The sequence below is a fragment of the Crinia signifera genome, chromosome 3, assembly GCF_055691185.1.
Source record: "Crinia signifera chromosome 3, ASM5569118v1, whole genome shotgun sequence".
NCBI lineage: Eukaryota > Metazoa > Chordata > Amphibia > Anura > Myobatrachidae > Crinia > Crinia signifera.
The window spans coordinates 222081741-222101657 of NC_139219.1; the positions used below are offsets into that span (position 1 = coordinate 222081741).

Sequence of the window (19917 nt, forward strand, 5' to 3'; positions counted from 1 at the left end):
GGGAAGGGGGATAAGTCGGGTGTGGGTACAACTCTTGTTTTAAGAATGTTTCCATCAATTTCCCTACTACTGATATAAGGCTCACTGGTCGATAGTTGCTTACCTCTTCCTTTCTTCCACTTTTGTGCAGTGGGACTACATTTGCTGTTTTCCAGTCCTCTGGTATTATTCCAGTAGCTAGTGACTGGTTGAATAATTCTGTTATTGGGTTTTACCAGCTCCCCTTTAAGCTCTTTTAGTATCCTTGGATGTATCCCATCTTGCCCCAATGATTTATCCACTTTCAGTTTTTAGAGTTCTGTGAGGACTTTCTCCTCTGTAAATGTACTGGTTTCTCCCTCAGTTTTCTGACTATACTTGCATCTTAACTGTGGCCCCTTCCCCTATCTTTTAGCAGTGAATACTGAGCGGAAATTTCCCGGAATAAAAAACAGCAGATAAGGCCAGAACATTGGCATCAGCCCACTCGAAAGTCCGAGACACTTCCTTCATCACAGTCTTGCCGGGAGTGCCGCCTTGGTGATTCAGATATGCCACAGCCATGGCATTGTCTGATTGGATCTGAATGGGAGATCCCCACAGAATCTCTTCTGCTTGCAACAGCATCTTCCAGACTGCCTGCAGTTCCAGTACATTAGCAAGGACGATTGTTCCCTGGACTGCTGCTATTTTTGTGAACACCCTCGGAGCTGTAGCCAGCCCAATGGGGAGAGCCCGAAATTGCAGATGCAAGTCGCCTATTGCGAAACGCTGTAAAGGACTGATGTTCTACGCATATAGGAACGTGCAAATATATGAGTCTTGAATATCCATAGACGCTAGGAGAACTCTTCAAGGATTCCATTCTGAAATGACCCACCCACAAGTAGAGGTTCAAAGACTTTAAATTTAGAAATTGGTCTGAATGAGTTGTCTGGTTTGGGCACTAAGAAAAGAATGGAGTAAAACCCCTTCTTCCTTTCCTCCCGTGGTACCGGAACCACCACGCCCTTTTCCAGGAGACACCTCTTTGGAGGAACGCCCTTCAGGTTTATCCTGTAACCCTGGGAAACCACATTGAGAACCCAAGGAACCTGGCCTGATAAGACCCAAGAGTCCCTGAACTGCAAGAGGCGACCCCCCACTCGGATCCCAGATTGGGGAGCCTCCTGCCAGTCACGCAGAGGTCTTCTCTTCACTCTTGGAAGCCTGCTTCTTTGCAAAGGCACCAAAACAGGATTTGGGAGCTAAACCTCCAGAATACCCTTCCTGGCTATACAAACATACATACACTTAAAACCATGCCTGAAAGTCAGTTTGCTAAAAGGTTGCCAGTGTGTGAAAGGGGGTTATGGGATTCCCCAGATAGGGACCATATGATATGATCCCCTGCGAGTGTGCCGCACAAGTTAACCCGACTACACCCCCCCCCCCTTTAGCAGGGTCCCTGGCTTCTGCTCACCACTCAGACATGTTTGGGGTGTGCGGCAAGCTGGGGGGGGGGGGGGGGGGGGGGTTGCAATGCCAGGCTGTACACTAACCCGTTCTGGTATGTGTTGCGGCAGCGGTGATTGGAGCAGAACCTGAAGAGGTTGCTATCCCTCCCACCACCCAAATAAAAAAAAAAAAAAAAAAAAAAAGTTTAAAATAATGAAGAATGTGCAAATGGAAATCTAAATTGCAGTGTAAAGGAGCCCATACACTGTACAATTATTGTATGCAATTTGGACTAGATCCCATTGCATAGAAATCTAGTCCATATTGCATACAATAATTGTACAGTGTATGGCCACCTTAAGATAAAGCAGCCAGTATTTACTCTGCAAAGAAACAAAATAAAACTCACCGAAATGCAGCTCTTTCTGGACACGTTACATCAGCCCCACCTGCAGTGCACATGGTTTTGTCCATTAAAGATGGAGTTTGGTTTGCAAACCAATCACCCCCATTATTCTATCCACCTACACAAAAGGATGTTACTTCATTTTTGGGTTTAAAGGTAGAAACAAACCAGCCAACAAGTTAAAGAATTGGGAGCTTTTTCTCGCTCCCAGCACTATTCACAGTGCACTGTATTGAATGGATCCCAAAAGAGCTATTTAAACAGTCTTATGGTGTGTACACACGGTAGATCCTGCCGTGATATGCGAGTCCCAACGCGATCAGATCGCATCGGGACTCGCATCGCACGGCATGCTAGAGGGGCACAATTTAGACTATATAGTGCAGATCTGCACTATATAGTCTTGCCTGCCCTATCTGGCTGCCGATATGCACTCACAGGAGCACGCATAGGGCTCGTAAGCCCTAAAAAAAAAGCATGCAATTTGGCTTCCGATGTTCCCTATATCGTGAACATCGGAAGCCAAATCTTACCGTGTGTACACACTATTACTCTGAATATTTGCTAACACCTTGTGTCTTCCAATAGCAGAACCGTTCCATGTGCTTGTCTGATGCCAAAGCAATTTGTCCTAGCAGTAACAGATTGAAGATTGAGAAAGTCCGCCCATATGTAAAAGCAACCTATACCTTTTTTTTTTTATAAACATCGATCAGAAGGGCTTTGTGCATGCTCAGGGTCGTTAACTATGCGCGCTCCCGCTGAAAGTTACCGCGCCGCCCCCCCACACACTTTGGATACATTTCAATTCTGGCCTGCATGTGAGCATGTGAGTGGGTGACACCACTGGAAGATATACGGTAACCAATATGTTGTTTGACCATCGGCAACACAGATATAGTTTATTACATCAGCAGTGCTGATTGTGTGTATGGGGGCTTAAGGTTGAGGCAATGTAATATAGCAGTCATTCTGAAGATGCAGGAGCACAGAACACAAAACCAGTACATTTTGTTCAAATCTTTTATTGAATCACAACACCATAACCTAGTAACATTGAAATGTTAATCCATATGTGATAGCAAGAACATTGTAGTTTATTCCGCAAAGACTCAGCAGGGAAATAAGCACAGGAATGCTGAAACAATGTAAATCTAGTCATCAAAAAAAGGAGTGGCGCAGACATGGCAAGTTACATTTTTTTTTTTTTTTTAATTAAACACATATTTTAACAAAGTCTGTAATAATGCTGTATACATCAATAGCTTGAATTAATAAACATCAGTACTTTCCAAATTGAACCTTTGAAGGAATAGTTGGTGACCTGAAAACATGACTTTGCAAATTCTGTTACGCAAATTTTTTTACAAAAATATGGTCTAAAACTATGCAAGTTCCACAAGCCTCATTTAACCATTTAGATGGGCGATCGGTATTACATGATTTGTAAATTAGTAATACATTTAACTAGGTATCCAGATGTCTCCTGACTCACTATTAAGTGGGCATTACTGTGCCCTTCCTCAGAGATCTAGACCAGAGTTCCTGTGTTTCCCTATATATTGAGCACAGACCGTTTTAAAGGACTGGTGCAGTAGTCCACTACACATCGGGAATTAATAACTGAAATAGCATCTATACTACAATTAACACAATTAACACATGAAACATGCACAGATTTGAAGATTACATACGACTTTCTATAGCTAAAGGCTTCAGTTTTGACACTCACTTTCATATGGCCGATATTCCCAAATATCAGTGGTAACCGAAACCTCAAAACTAAAAAAGCCAAAAGGTTTGGAAGCTTACCATTTCAAGAAGCTGCAGGCAAGCAGAACAGACCTGTACTGCTGAAACAAGGCGATAAAAGTCACACCACTTTAATGTGGTTTACATTTAAAAAGGAAACCAAAATTATTTTTATTATACATATGGTTTAAGAAGGGGTAACTTTGGCTTTAAGTTATTAAGTGCTTATCCAGAGAAAAAGGGTACTGTAATTAAAGTTAATTAAGTGCTTGCATGTATAATTCGAGACAATACACATTATGTGGACATTATTCAAACTAGTTTACATAGGGGGAGGAAAAAAAAATTAAAAAGCCAGTGGAAGCCATACGCAAATTTACCACCACATAGCGCCATAAGCACAAAGTGTTCATTTCCTTTTTAAATGTACTGTAGTTACCAGTCAAGAAGAGGATGACAAAATGCAGACAGAACAGTAGTCGATAAGTTCAAGCATTGCAAGAAAGACATTTATTGTAAAACCAATTATGGGAAACACTGTTCCCGATAATAAAGTACACCCGTAGTGTAACATGAGGGTACACTGCCCCCGATATAACACAGTGGTAGGCAAAAACTACCGATTTTATACATATCCATTATGGAAGACACTGCTCCCGATAATGTCCACTGAAATTCATGATCTAAAAAGTCACTAGAAATTCTGCTGTAAAGGCTTAATAAAAGCCACCCACAAAAAAAAAAAAAAACCCGTCCCACAGTACATACACATGTCTAGTAAAACATCCTATGGCAATACAGCAAGATGCTAGTACAAGACAAAGTGAAATAGGAGCGGTTTCAACAGCAACGTAAAAATGCACACTTCAATCTTGCAGGCTGTGTATGCTTGCAGTTTATCTCAACCAACTTAGTCCCACACTATTTGACCTTAAAAAAAAAAACACACACACCATGCTATGAGATTTATCAGATCAGCTTTAAAAGTTGGTTGCCTACACTGTGGGACAGCAGAGATTTCAGTATCATGATCAGTCAGGTAAGCAGATGCTGCTTTTAATCTTTATCATAGGTAAAAAAAAATCCGACAGTATAACTGTCTATTATGGAAGGCACTGCTTCCGATAATTACCAGAACACATTAACCATTTATAGTGATCGCTGTCACTGATAAATAAATAAATTCAGTGCTATAGAGGAAATCTAGAATTCCTGCTAGTTTTAAAAAAAACAAAAAAAAAAAAATCGATCCACCTTTAAATTCTCACGGAACCTGCTCTGCAGGGTTAGGTGTCATTTAAAATAAGAAGACTTTAACGTGAAAAAGCAGGAGCGATTTAATATCCAAATGTGCAATAGCTCCATCTGGAGCAGGCAGGCAGCCAGTAGAACACCACCAAAGTACCGCAAAACAATAAATTAAACAGTTATTAATGTTGGGTCAGCCATATAAGGGAAAGGCTTGTCCCACAAGCAGCTTTAACTTCTGGAGAAATTTATACAGTACGCATCTAAGTTTTGGACACGCACAAAAATCAGCAGCATTACTGGCTTTTAAAAATGTAAGACAATCGTAGATTAAGGGTGGGGGTGGGGGGGCGGAATTGAAAAATAAAGATTGTGACATACACTGGTGGCCAGTACTGCCTATTCAATTTCTGTTCAAAGCAAGTGGAAGAATTACAAAAAAAATCCTAGAACACAAGCAGTGTCTGGTAAGAATGACCTTTTGTGCATTGATTTTTTTTTTTAAGGCTGTCAGAGGAGATCTTAAAGAAGTTTTCTAGACATTTTATGAAGATTACCCATGGCTGACAGAAGTACTAATGGCCAACATCTAAAGGGGGGTAATCCAATCAATGCGGATATGTCTGAATGAAATTATCACCACTTTTTGCCAATAACTGGTTAACATTCAACCTATTCACTCAGACGGTTTTGAAATTTCCCCCTAAACTGACAATATAAATTTGGAGTTGCGGGCGCAATTGCATCACGGCAACTGTTCAACAGATTATATCCAAACAGAAAAATATATACAAACATAGGTTGTTCAAGGGTATACAAGGTTTTGTGCCCGGCATGTAGAAGTGCCTGAAATAGACTTACAGGAAGTTAGTTCAAATTAGGTAAAAAAACCATTATAAAACCAGTGTAACAATTTTAACATATTGGCTCTTCTGTCTATAAACTATAGCAAAACGTAGTTTGTATGCAGGTCTAGAATTAAACTAGAGTTAAAAAATATGGCTGATTACAATACACTTAAGTGAAGTAACTACCTACTACAGTTCAAAGATCAGCTCTGACAGTCACAAGAGTGAGACCGCTCATTTAAATATCTTTTCAATTTTGCAAGTAAAAAAAAAAAAAAAAAAAAAAAAGTCAATAATCTGTAGACACTTCTTGTGATAAACATCCAACACAAGAAAACCATGTGCAACTATACAAATTGACAGGTCATTGAATGAGTGGCAGTTACCATAAATAGATAACTGTGTTTGAATTTCAACAGTAATAGATTTTGTAAAGGGTTTCTTGAAATAAGGCCGCAAAAATAGTTAAATTTAACAAGAGTCCCAATGCCAATATAATAATAAAAAATTTACAAAGGGCACAATAAACCCACGCTGGGGAAAAGACCAATTAAGTGCTTAGTTTGGCCATATATACATAACTGCGATATCAAAGATTTTACAAAGGTGCCACCCACACTAGATAAAGACACAGGCTGTAGATCATGAAGCAATTACTCTTAGGCTCTTCCTGGTGCTGTAACATTGAAATGTGAATCATATTTTGGTTGGATCAGCATGTGATAGGTCTGTATGGGAAAGGGCACTGAATAATCTGGCTGTAAATGAGCAGCCCCAGAGGCTCCAACTTGCTGAAGGGAACCTTTGTAAAATCTTGGATTAGATGGTGGCGCAGCTTCAAAACTCATTATCTATTTCCCAAATCTCACCCGCTAGGGCATTGGCAGCACCCTGCAAACTCCAAGTAAGAAGAGCCAACTGGTTTTTAAAGACAGATTCATTGAACAGAGGTGGATTATCCTTAAGCAAAAGTAGGTGCTTCATCAATGCTGAAACTGTGTGATTGCCAACGCCGTAGAGAATATGACGAAATGGAGTTTCCTTAGGGGAGACGTAAGGGGAAAGCATGGAGTATTCAACCTGAAAACAAAACAAAAAAAATGTAAAAAAGGAAAGAGACTTTAATTGTGATGAATGCATATCAATATCAGCTATTATGTCCCTACTGTTTAATAGTAACTGCACGTCGACTTACCTTCATAGCACGATCATTTAGAGAGCGTACTAAGGGCATGTTCTCAAGGTCGGAATCAAGGGTATTCCTTTGAAGAGAGGTAGCTGCCCTCCTGAAGTCACCCAAAGCAGAATTAATCCATCTCAAGTTGAGGTTCACAGTCTGAGGAGGAAGAATGAGAAATAGGTCATTTCCAGACCTGTACCTGGCGTGTCCTTTACGAACAAAACATGTATGTACCCATATAGACTTTGTGCAAACACTCTGTGGCTTCTAATATGTCTGTTTTACAGCTGGACCCAAATTCCTTATGGTCATTATAGGCATGATCATGAAGCAAAGGACAATTCAATATGGTCATTAAATTCTACATTTAATCTATTATTACCTTTTGGAGGTAAAGAGGGGGCTGGATTAATTTACCATCTCATTTAATCTTGCGCTGTGTTGGCATATGGAGACTGGAGACTATGGACAATGTCAGATGATTTGCAGAGACTAAAGGGGCATGGAGAGGTGTGCCTTGTTATTTAGGGTAGGCGATCTCTGGGTGTCCAGATCCCCCATACACATGCAGCAATGTGTACGAAATGATTTTACTTAAGCCCCCCCCCACCCACAAAAAAAATGCAGGGTAGTGGTTCAGGATGATGTAGATCGCTATCGCTCATTCTGTACACACAGAGCGATTTGCAGTCACTTGCTAAGCAATTTCACTGCATGCACTGACTTATCTAGTGGGGGATAGTGACGCGCAAGACCGCGCATAGTCATCGCTCTGGGCCATACACATGGAGCGATCTGTGCTTACTAAATGAGCACGAAATCGCTCTGTATGTATGCTTAAGAATTTATGTCCAAGGTTATATGTGTTCCAATCTTTACATATAGGACTACTTACTATGCACATTTCAAACAAGTATTTTTATTATACCTTTCATTTTGAGCGGATGACTGCGTTAATCTGAAAGCAGTTAACAGAAATCTAGTCTTAACTTAAATTACTGTTTGTATTAACAAAAGCCCCATTGTCTCTTATTTTTTTATAGTCCAGAGGGACATTGGAGAGAAGCACAGATTTACATAACTTACACATTGAGTAAAAGTTACTAGATCGCTTCATACCGTTATGGCTATCCTTTGTTTGTTAAGGTCAGCGATAGATTTCAGTAGTTCCTCTCCATATTTTGTGGAGTCAAATGGCAGAATGTGGTCGTGTGTGAGTCGCAGAACTATCAGACCAGCAAACTTCACAGCAGTCCTGCACATAGGATCCACATTAACCAGCTTCTTAAAGGACTCTAAAGTATCTTTTGAAGTGCCTAGATACCCATAAGGCTTTTTATCCTAAAATTAAATAAAATAGGCAAAATATTAAAGTTAAAGTGCATTGGCAATGGAAAATTTACTTAGTTATTTGTACCATTTTTATTTTGAGACCTGTCATACAATGACCCTCAAAGCAGTTCCAATTACCTTGCGAAAGCTAAATGATACAGATGGGATTCCAGAGTACGCCAGAAAGGGGTAAGCAGCATCATCCATGGAGAAACAATGACTGAAGAGGGGAAAAACAAAGCAGCAGTGTGGTATAGAGTTGTACAAATGTAGACTTGAAAATTAAAAAAAACATAATAGTGACAATTTTGTACTAACATATTTAGACTCAACCGGAACCATTAAATTAACCCTGAAAAGCTGGCCATGCTGAGGCTTATTAGAGATGTTGTTTCACCTGCCTTAGGCAAAGCAAAATCCCAGAAAGCAGCCTGGTTTACCATTAAAACGTGGCTTAACACACTGAACCTGTGTTTTTGGAAGAACCATACATTAAAAAAAAAAACACAACACACGGGCGATCCATATTGGATAACCCGATAAACATCGGTAAAACATTGGAGTTTTACCGGAGTTAAAAACTGACTTGGCACCCGATGTTCGGGCATAATAGGATATCCCCATTAAAACTGTAATCATTTAAAACATCATATTTTTTGTTTTGAAAAGTCTTACATGCAATTTTCAGCATTAACTTGGGGGAACTGGTCATATAGGAGCTTGTCAGATGCAGTAGGATCGGCTATCTGAATGGAAACATACAAATCGAGTAGGTTATAAAAACTTACACAATTATCCTTCATACACTTAAAACAAAAACAACTCAATTTCCATTGTGCATGAAGCACTGTAAAGGTGCCCATACACGTACCAATTACCCGGTACTTTTTGTGCTAAAATAGCATCGCATCCCATGCACAACGATGCTATTTTAGCACAAAAAGTACCGGGTAATTGGTACATGTATGGGCACCTTTAGAGACTGCAAACAGTGGTTTAAATATATCCAAAAGTTTAATACCTCTTTCATTATTTTTTGGACCATGGTATACATCATTGGGCTGGCAGACATCTGAAATGATCCAGAACCTGTAATAAACAGAAGAGTGTATGGATGCAATAAGTACTTTTAGATGGATAAGAATAAATAGCCAAGTTGTTTAGAACTACAGTATAGCATTCAAATGAAATGTGTGTACCTTGAACAACAGCATCCAGATTGATGTAGGATATTGCCTTAAGATGCAGAGTGGTAAGGTACCCCTAGAAGGCAAAACACATAACTCAGAGTGAAAAACAACCAATCAGCTCCTGCCTGACATTTTGGACATGACAGTTAGCAGCTGATTGGCTGGCTGTTTATCACTCTCCATTTTATTACTTTTGAAGCTTTGTGCATCTGGCCCAGTGTCACTTATTGCTATATGTCCCTGTACAGTCTACACCATCTATCGATGGAGATCTCAATACTGTACCCATTGCCAGCAAAGGAGCCTAAGCAAACGCCTTTCTGGTTTTAGAGAAGTCTTCCATGCATTGCCAAGTCCTCACCCGGTGAAAGCGTAATGCACAGACTGGCTGCTGCACACTGGCAGTAATCAGCTGCCAACAATAGAGTGGAAGATGCAGCTGAGGGGGAGGTGGATCTGCTGTACTGTGCTGGATAGCCAAATAACTGCACATTCATGAATATAAAAACTGCAATACTAAATGGAATCTAATGCTGATCATTGTTATTAAATGGAGCCGTTTGTATTTGCAACATGTGGGCTTTGAAATACTCAAATTAAAACTCCAGCGTTACTCAGGAAAGGGAAAAAAAAAAGTTTTTTTTCCTATAGATATAGATGTGTCCATCTCGGATTTTTTTCTCAATTTGTCACAACATGTAAAACACGGCTTATCTGGCAAATGTAGCAAGTAGATGGATTCTAAATTTTTTTTTTTTTGCAGCTGTAGAATTTTTATAAAGTAATAGATTAGAGAAGCAAATTTTTTGAAACATCACAAAGCGTGACTTTTGCGGAGTCCAAGCCACAATAAAACCAAGATGTATATGGACACATCTGTGAGATTCCATTTAGTATTTCAGTTATACTAATGAACGTGCAGTTAAAGAAAAGTAACAAAATGAAGAGGCAAGAACTGCTTGCAGAACAAAAATATATAGTAAGGGAACTTACCTCTAACCATTCAGTTGCACCAACCGATCCAAAATCCCCAGCACCCCAACTTGCAAACACGATACTGCGCCTGGGCTTATACCCTTCTGTATGTAAAAAATGAAAGAGCCATCTTTACATTCATAACTGCGCTCACACTTTCTCTAGGATTAAGAGCAAAAGAGGGTTTAACCTTTTGAGTGCCAATTGAATTTGTCAAAAATAGGTGTGAAAATGGCCAAGAACATTTTTATTCATCATAATGACCTGTAATGTTTACCTTATATAGGAAATATAATTTTTTACTTGAATTTACATAACAAATGTGAGCGACGCTGGTATTTTTAGCGGATATTTTGCACATCTCTCAGACATTGGCACTCAAAGGGTTAACCTAAACAAGCCCCCCTCCCCCCCAGAACACAACTTAATGGTCAAAAAACACATCTAAAAAGAAATATGTAGTGGTATACTGTGCTTTGAGTAACATAAAACCATTATTACTTGCCTATTTTAACCATATCTGATAACACACGGGCAAGCTCTACCAAAACAGATGATCCAACGACTGCCTTGGCTATTCCAGTGCCATAAGAGTCTCTCTGAGCACCAACCACAACATAGCGATCTGTAGAATGAGTGTCAAACACACACTGTTAACCAAGACATGAAATAGCTGTGGTTGAAACAATTTATGCAGTATAGTGACATGACAGGAACTGGATATAACCCATTTTCAGATATTTTGTTATTACCTGGTTCATCAAATCCATTTAGAACCCCAAAAACGTTGTAGATTTTCTTCTCAGTCATAGTATTGTCCACCTCAAGTGTAACATTTTTATACAGTCCACTAAGTAAACAACCGTCATTCCAACTAACTGGGCAGCCACGATTATCAAGTTTCCTGAAAAAGGACATGAGCCTTACATTAACACGTAGAACCCTATAGATTATATCATAATAAACTCTGTATTTCATATAGCACATTAAAGCTAGTCACATGTACCAACTTAGAAAACAAGATGGATTAACATTTTGGAGGAACAAGATCTGTAACGAGATAGAGATATATATATGTATGAAGTGATGGGGGAGGGGAGAAGCACTGGTAAAAAATACAGCACTCAAGTGTATACAGATGGAGCCAGCCTCATAGTCGCCGCTGACGCGCCCATTGCCGGGTACAGGACGTGCGAGCGTCGGAGATCAACACGTAGAATCTATGGCACACCATGGTGATTGGCTCTCCACGGAACGGAAGCAACGGGGCTGGCTCCACCTGTAGTAGAGGTAGGTTACTCCAAAGAAATGCGGGAAATGTGTTCTCTAATTGTAGGTTATCCACTGGATAATGGAAGTGCTCCTAAGAGACTATAAAAAGCAATAATTGTAAGCGGAGGACGGAAGAGTACTGTGCCACTTACCTACCGTTGATTTAGTGAAAAATGCATAAAATAAACACACACATACATTAATATTCCCGTGGTGGTAAAATACAGAAGTACAATTGTTGCAAAAACGCTCCTTATACATATGTCAGAGGAAATAGGTTTTTTAAGGTATCCTACATCTGTGGTATACGATTCCTTGTGGTAGTTTAGAGAGCATTATTACTAATAGCAAGACTAGAGTTTAGAGCCTACTACAATGTTGGTCTCTATTGCTTCTGCATGTACAAACACAGAAAGGGTGCCTTTGGGGAAAATAGTGAGATAGAGAGAATGTAATGAGAGTTATGGTAGACTTAACCTTGTTAACGCTCTTTTTTAGAGGTTCATGGTTCCCACAGGGATAACATAGGGGTTGCAAATGGATCCAGAGGACTGGGCACCAATCAGCTAAGTTCTTAGGACTCCCAGGATGCACGGCTCCGCTCCCATATAACCCCGCCTTCAGCTCATCAGTTATGTTAACCAGTAGGCAGCAGAGAAGGAAGAAGACATGTGATAACATACTAGTGCAGTGGTAGCCAACTCCAGTCCTCGAGAGCAACCAACAGTTCACATTTTACAGACCACCTAGATGCTGCAATCATTACTCAATAACACATTTTAAATAAGATCTACAGGTGGTGCTAATTACTTCACTTATGATTCTGTGAGGAGATCTGGAAAACATTAACTGTTGGTAGCTCTCGAGGACTGGAGTTGGCTACCCCAGTACTAGTGCTACCCCAGTACTAGAGTGAGAGAGACTAGTAGCCAAGGTCCCGTATGTCGCACATCAATAGACCACTAGAATTCCTCAAGCCAACAATAGGGTGGGCGCCCTGTGGGAACCATACACCTCAGAGTTAGAGGGTTAGTCTACATAACTTTTGTTTTCTTCTTTGGGATTCATGGTCCCACAGGGATAACATCAGGGATGTCCCAAACCAGTATACTCAAAAGGGGGTACTTGACTGAGGAACCAGCAGAATCTGGCGACCAAAGGAAGCATCCTGAGAGGTGGACGTATAAAAAGGCATAGACCCTAATGAACGTGTGGATAGAAGACCACATTGCTGCTTTGCACAATTCTTCCGCAGATGCCCATGATGGTCCAACAGACCTGGTAGAATGTGCAGTAATAGAAGCAAGTATGGAAGGTTTAGCTTGTTCGGAAGCCTGCTTAATTACCAGTCATATCCAGCGAGCCAAAGTTTGTTTGCTGGCTGGCCAACCACGATTGTGAAATCCATAAAGGACAAACAATGCTTCAGATTTTTTTTATTGAAGCAGTACGTTCCACAGCGTTTCAAGGGTCAAAACCACACCTAGGGAACAGGTGTGTAGGTCTTGTTTTAGGGCCGGCCATATCCGTGTGAAAAATAATAAAAGAAGACAGGCACAAAAGTGCATTAAGGTCAGATACACGTCTGGCTGATGCTATTGCAAGCAAAAAGACAGCCTTTGCAGTGAGCAATTTCAAATCCACTACTTTTAAGGGTTAAACATGGAAATTTCCCTAAAGCATCCAGGACAACCGTTAAGTACCACAGGGCTGTTGGAGGAGCATAAGGAGGCTGAAGATACCCACTTATATCAAATAAGGAAGCTATTTTTTCTTTGGAGAAAAGCAAGTATTCTCGTCGTCTTGAAAATCTTGGTGTTCTAATTTCTTGAAGCACACCAGGAGAAGTAGCTATGCCATACTCTATAGTACATGGGTAGCCAACTCCAGTACTGGAGAGCTAACAACCGTTAACGTTTTCCAGCTCACCTCACAGAATCACAAGTGAAGTAATTAGCACCACATGTGGATCTTTTAAAATATGTGTTAGTCAGTAATGAGTGCACCTGTGTACCTGCAAGGTGAGGTGGAAAATGTGACCTGCTGGTAGCTCTCAAGTTGGCTACCCCTGCTATAGTATATCTCTGCTGAAGCAGGTTTTCAGGCCTTAATCATAGTTTGAACTACGCTGTCTGACAACCCTTTTTGCTTCAGGAGAACAGATTCAAGCACCATGCCGTCAAAGACAGATGTTGAAGATTTGGATGCAGGCAAGGACCTTAGCTGAGAGAGGTAAAAGAATTGGCTGGTCCCCTGACAGATGATGAACATCGGGAAAGAGAAAATAAATAAAATATATAAATACATATACACAGTCACACGCAGACACCAGCCGGCCACTTGTCGGACATGCAGGAGAGGGAGAGACGCCCGCCAGTGCCTAGTTTGTTCACAGGACACAGATGCTGCAGTGGGACTCCAGTAAACGCATGCCAGGATACTAACGGTGACCGGGGTTATATGTGATTTTAAATCATATGGTACTAAAGCCCACACTGAGGAATAGTGTGGTACGAGACGTGAATATTTGTGCTTTTTACTTTCAAGCAAATGTATCCTTTTTTAATAAAATTATATTGCACTATGAAGCATAGATGGATATAATTTTTGCAACAATTGTACTTCTGAACTTTACCACCACAGGAATCTTGCATGTCACGATACGACTGGACGCAAACAACTTTCTAGGTTACATGCCTTCATGCCATGTGTTCAGTCTGTACTTATAAGACAGACAAATGAGACATACCACAGCACTTGACTAAAAGTCTGAAATATACTTGGAACTTAAAACGATTTCATATGAGTCCAGAAAAAACACTGTATAATCTCCAAAATCAAAATAAAGAATGTTTTTTTCTCTGCGTTTGCCTTCTAGAACAGGCATGTATTTTTCAAGAAACATGAGACCCTATCTTATAGCATAATGAGCAATTACTAAACAGTACCATTAGGCACAGGTTGAGTATCCCTTATCCAAATATCAGTTATCCAATCATTCCGAAAAACCATACATTCCAGAATAAACAACAAAACCGGGGACATCTGTAACTGGCACTAAATATGTGCAAGAAAATGATTGCTTGGCATTCAAATTCAGGGGGTTATTCTAATTCACTCGCAAAGGCACAATTACTCTCTAATGGACAAAATCATATGCACTGCAGGTGGGGCAGATGTAACATTTGCAGAGAGAGTTAGATTTGGGTGGGGTTTGTACTTCAAACTGATACCTATATTGCAGTGTAAAAATAAAGCAGCCAGTATTTACCCTGCACAGAAAACACCCAAATCTAACTCTCTCTGCACATGTTACATCAGCCCCACCTGCAGTGCATATGGTTTTGTCCATTAGAGAGTGATTGTGCCTTTTCAAGTGAACTACAATAATCCCCCCAGTGCCTGAGATTGCACATACTGTTTCCAAACATAATTTCATGCACAAATTAAATATATTAGTGTGCATTACATGTGTTTGATGTGCTTATACATAAATGCAAGATACTTCATTCAAATCTAAAAATATTCCGAAATATGGCATCATCCATTATTCAAAATGCTTCTGGTCCTGAGCATTTTGGATAAGGGATAATCAACCTGTACTAATTACTACTTGTTAAATGTCTTTTTGTCAAATGTTATTCATTGACTTTGTACTTTTTTTTTTTTTAAAGAATAAAATTAATAAAAGGTTACATGCCATGCACAGTTTCTACCAAATCAAAAGGTACCAAAGGCCCCCATACATTTCAGACAAGTTGGACCCGATTTCCCTGGCAGCTACTCGGGAGGGTTCAAATACGTTTAGGAACTTGATGTGCCAAGTTTTGAATGCAATTTATCACATGCAACTCCTGGGGAGTTGCAGGCAGAGGGTTCACAAAGAGCCAAGCAAGGGGAGCAGGGCTGCAAAAAATAAAATAAAAAAAACCATACAAATTAATGTCTGAAAGAGCTCTCAGCCATTCAGTGGCTGCCCAATCAGCAGCCTCCCATTTGGACGGCCACTGATTGCCTGAGAGCACTCTCTGACAATCAGTGGTTGCCCATTCATTTGTATGGAGATTGATATTATTATAATAATTTTTAACCAATTGGCCCGATCCATCGGAATCTAGTGACATCGGGCCCAAATCGTACAGTGTATGGGGCATTAAGTGCACCTCAAAAATTTATTTATTTCTCTCCTTCGCTTACAGTTTACCCTATATCGTCCACACCTAAGCATAGCTTGACATGCAGATTTTTACACTATGAAAATTCATTAGATAGTAAAGGGAAAAAAACAACCACCACCACTCATTGACTGTAATACTATGTTGTTTATTTTGGGGGCGTTAACTGAAACACTCATACCTCAAAAGTTTCTTTCCATCCCCACTGGAAAGAGATTGAACTGGAATACCCGGGAGTCCTGAAGATCTGGATGGCGGAAACTGCGTATGGTTAAAAGATGGAAACCCAGGCGTATAGGGATCACCAGTACCAAAATGAGCCTATAAAAGAAAAAACACACCACACTAAGAACATGCCATAGGCCCCTGACTTAAGCAAAGTTAACTAAAGCTGAACACTGCTCCCATACTAACTGCCAAGTGGCATCCTACTTCTCAATAAGTAACTCACATGTCCAAAAGGTGCATCTATGTCTTTAACTTCCCCAGTAGGGAAGGTGAAATCATCAGGGTCAGGATAAATAAGTACTCCTGCTGCATTAGCGATCTCTGCATTTTTAACCTATTAAAAAAAAAAAAAAAAGATGTTACAAATTCAGAAAATGTTGTGTCAATGTATTTGGGATAGCTAGAACAGGTTAAAAAAAAAAAAACATATACAAACACACATGGTACCTTTTCAGAAATGGGTATTAATCCAGAACGAATAAGAACCAGTTTACCAACTGGAGAAATATTGTTGACACGCAGAGTATCAAAGTCTTCTGTCCGTCCATAAAGAGAGTACACAACACCAGCCTTAAGAATAGAAGAGAATTGAGATGTATAAAACTTTGTAGGTACATGCTGCTGGCAAGAACAGAAATATAAAATACACATATAACAGTAATATTTTTTCCATATAGCCCTCATCTCCTCCTCTTAATTCTGTAAGTAGAGTATATCAATTTAATTTCTGTGCACAGACCACATATCCTGATAGCTGACCAGAGATATTGAAACTAAGGTTCAGGTCCATACACACTGGGCGATTTCTGCCCAGTGTGTATGGATAGCGTATACCAGCAGATGGACGGCTTTCCTGGCGATGATGCGGGAGAGCGTATTGCCGGGCCGTACACACTGGGCGGCTTTGAGCTGAAAGCCGCTCAAAACAAAGTTTGAGTGGCTTTCAGCTCAAATTCACCCAGTGTGTATGTGTCTTTAGATATACTAGGAAGAGCCAACAATATTAACTCTGATAATCCGCAATATAACTTAAAGCAGAAAGTTCATATAAGTGGTATTTAGCAGACTTGTATTGCAAAGGAAAAAAAAAAACAGAGTTCACTTACATTAACAGAACCGTTAGGACTGTAGGCCACATATGATGTGGGAGTAAAGATCTCATCTGCTGAACCATCTGCCTTCCAAACCGTTATCTTGTTGGGTCTACTATAAGACAAATCGACGGAATTTTTAATTAATTATATACCAAGTACAACAATTAGTAATAAGCAGTAATTTAACATTTTCATAACTAAAATGTATTCTTTTAGGTCTTTAGCACAAAGATCCAATCTTACATTCTGGTTACAGGCACATGAGGTGCTATAAGTTAGCCTGCCACTTCTAATGAGCAGGGACAGTACGGTTAGATTTAACTGGTAATGTAGCTTTTTCACATCCAAAATGTACACATCTGGCAATGTGTTTTAGGGTTTGTCATTGGAGTTACATTAATATAGATTTGCCACTTAAAATGGAGTATATTGGCCCAATTGTAGCAAATACATGCTCTGGCGTACAGATTGATTGGGGAGATGGAAGACATCAACTTTATTTTGGATTGCCATGGTCCGAGAGGTTGGGAATAGCTGTGTAGTATTCTTATGACAGAGATGCCAACAGCCAGGATTCCAGCAGTACCGGCAATTGTGGACTATGGGCAGTATTCAATGTGAATACTGGCGACGTGCAGCGAATCCTGTTTAGGATTCGCTGCACATTCGCCACTGCTCACTGCGTTCCGGAGCCTCGCCGGCTCCGGTATTCAACGAGTCAGGGGCTAGCTGCCCCTGACCGGCGAATTTGAGCTCCTGCGGCGGACGCCGCAGGGAGCCTGAGGGCGGTGGCAGGCAGGGAGATGGAAGTCTCCCTGCCTGCCCCAGAACGTTTGTGGGGGGGGAAGGTGGGCTCCCCGGGTGCCAGGCAGCACAGGCTGCCCCCCGGGGGTGCCAGCAGGGGACCGGGTATATTCACTACAGCATATGAATAAAATTCCTGATTTTTTTACACCAATTGTAAAAAACAAAACACTATTTTAAAAGTTCACCTTCCACTTCACCATAAAAAGATAGCCATTGCTACTCGGTGAATCATGGCGAAAAATACCTTAAAATGTATTCGCCATCTGGTCATTTAATAGGGTGATTCACCGTTTTAGTCAGAAATTCACCTTACAGCACAAAATCGCCATAAAAACCTGGCGAATCAGCCTCATTGAATACCGCCCTACGTCTGGATCCAGACAACAGTCTTCCGACTACCGGTATTCCAACTGCTGGATCGCGAATAAAGAAAAAAAAAAAAAAAAAACCACACCTTTATTATGTGCCGCAACTGCATCGTCAGACCCACAATGTACATTTTAAATTGAACACTCATGCTGAAAGTATATTTTTTTATATACTGTGTACAATCTAAAATTACATTTTAAAACAAATATAAGAGTATCAAAACACACCCTTCTCTTGGTGGTCCAAGCATCGTTTTTTTTTTTTTTCAGTTTGCAAACCAATGGGGATTGTCATAGACTGAGGGGATGTTTTAAAGGGCAAAGCAGCATTTACTAAACATTTTAAACACACAGTGCCAGGAAATATGCAGAGAAGAAAACGGAGGCAACATCCTGGTAACAGTGCAAACAGTCAGTTCTTTCTTGCGCAAGGTATTTACACAAGTTGTCTACAGAATTACCATGCCACAGCATTAGGAAACCATTCTACAAATGTATGTAGTACTAAAGCAACACTCATGTTTTGTAAGGGTAAAAAGAAGCAAGGGCTGTCCAGGAAGAATGGGGGGGGAAATGGATTACATTAATAATAGAATACAGGCAGAAATTATTATCACGACAGGCCCTATTTTTAGCAGGAGTGGGGGTAAATGTATATCCCTTTCATACCATGCGTGCCGCCCCCAGGATTAGAACATGCGTCCATTCTAGGAGAGACCCGGCATTTGCAGTCTGCAAGGTCTGAGGCTTATTGCTGGGTCGTTGAGTGAGGTCACACGGGGCGGGGTGGCAAGGCATCGCCGAGAGGCGGCAGCACTAGGAGCCGACAGTGCTGCCTACCCCATACTTTAACAGGACCCTAGTCTCTTGACCCAGGTTACCCGTTCACACAGCACCATATCCTGGGAAGGTCCCGGAAGCAATCCTGGTAGCTAGCAGGATTGAAATGCCGGGGCATTGCTCCCAGGATTTTGGCCAGGGACTGGTTCACACCAGCACTACACCCGGGTTGTTCCCGGGACCAACCAGCGAAAAAGAGGCTGGTGTGATTGGGGTATAACTAAAGCTCCTAAAAATAAAGAGGTGATGTTGCCCATAGTAACCAGATTGTCCTTTTCTAGGCTGCAATAGAGAAATGATAGACATAATCTGATTGGTTACTATGGGCGACATCAGCTTTCCATATTTTAGAAGCTTTAGTAAGGTTATCCTGATCTCAGATCCTATACAAGCTCAAATTCATCAGAACAATGCACATGCAATACCACAATCTCAATTTCATGAAGTATTGTGCGGTCTGGCCGCCAAATCCTTTTTTTTCATTTGAGCCCCATTTAAGACATAACTTAAATTTCTTAAAAATAAATAAATAATAACGGATGCAGAATATTTAAGGCAATACTTGAGAACAGAAGCACACCTGCCAGGGTCTTGCAATGTGACATAATGCTCGTCATTCCACACTTTATCCAAGGATATCTTCGTGAACTCATCGTGCATGACTTTAGCAATACTTTCTTCATTAATAGATCCAGCTTCACGGGTCATGCTCCCCGACAGATCTCTGTAACCATATGTAAAAAATGATGGATTAAGTGTTGTAAATTAAAAAAAAAAAATTAAAAA

At 40.5% G+C, this 19917-nt stretch overlaps 1 protein-coding gene across 5 annotated transcripts in view; it reads right to left on the bottom strand.

The window, feature by feature from the left end:
- Positions 1–2831: 2831 nt before the first annotated feature.
- Positions 2832–19917, bottom strand: part of TFRC (transferrin receptor) — a 34358-nt gene continuing 17272 nt past the window's right edge. For 4 of the 5 annotated variants that reach the window (XM_083177503.1, XM_083177505.1, XM_083177501.1 and 1 more), the window contains exons 5-19: positions 19712–19855; positions 17129–17228; positions 16470–16592; positions 16246–16356; positions 15976–16115; positions 11100–11251; positions 10853–10972; positions 10366–10451; positions 9382–9445; positions 9204–9271; positions 8858–8928; positions 8321–8402; positions 7970–8191; positions 6866–7006; positions 2832–6750 (exon numbers count right to left, since the gene is read on the bottom strand). In XM_083177503.1, coding sequence (XP_083033629.1) covers positions 6508–6750; positions 6866–7006; positions 7970–8191; positions 8321–8402; positions 8858–8928; positions 9204–9271; positions 9382–9445; positions 10366–10451; positions 10853–10972; positions 11100–11251; positions 15976–16115; positions 16246–16356; positions 16470–16592; positions 17129–17228; positions 19712–19855 — 1867 coding nt within the window. In that variant the 3' untranslated portion in view covers positions 2832–6507. The remainder of the gene's footprint in view (positions 6751–6865; positions 7007–7969; positions 8192–8320; positions 8403–8857; positions 8929–9203; positions 9272–9381; positions 9446–10365; positions 10452–10852; positions 10973–11099; positions 11252–15975; positions 16116–16245; positions 16357–16469; positions 16593–17128; positions 17229–19711; positions 19856–19917) is intronic. The other variant, XM_083177502.1, reaches the window with a different exon arrangement.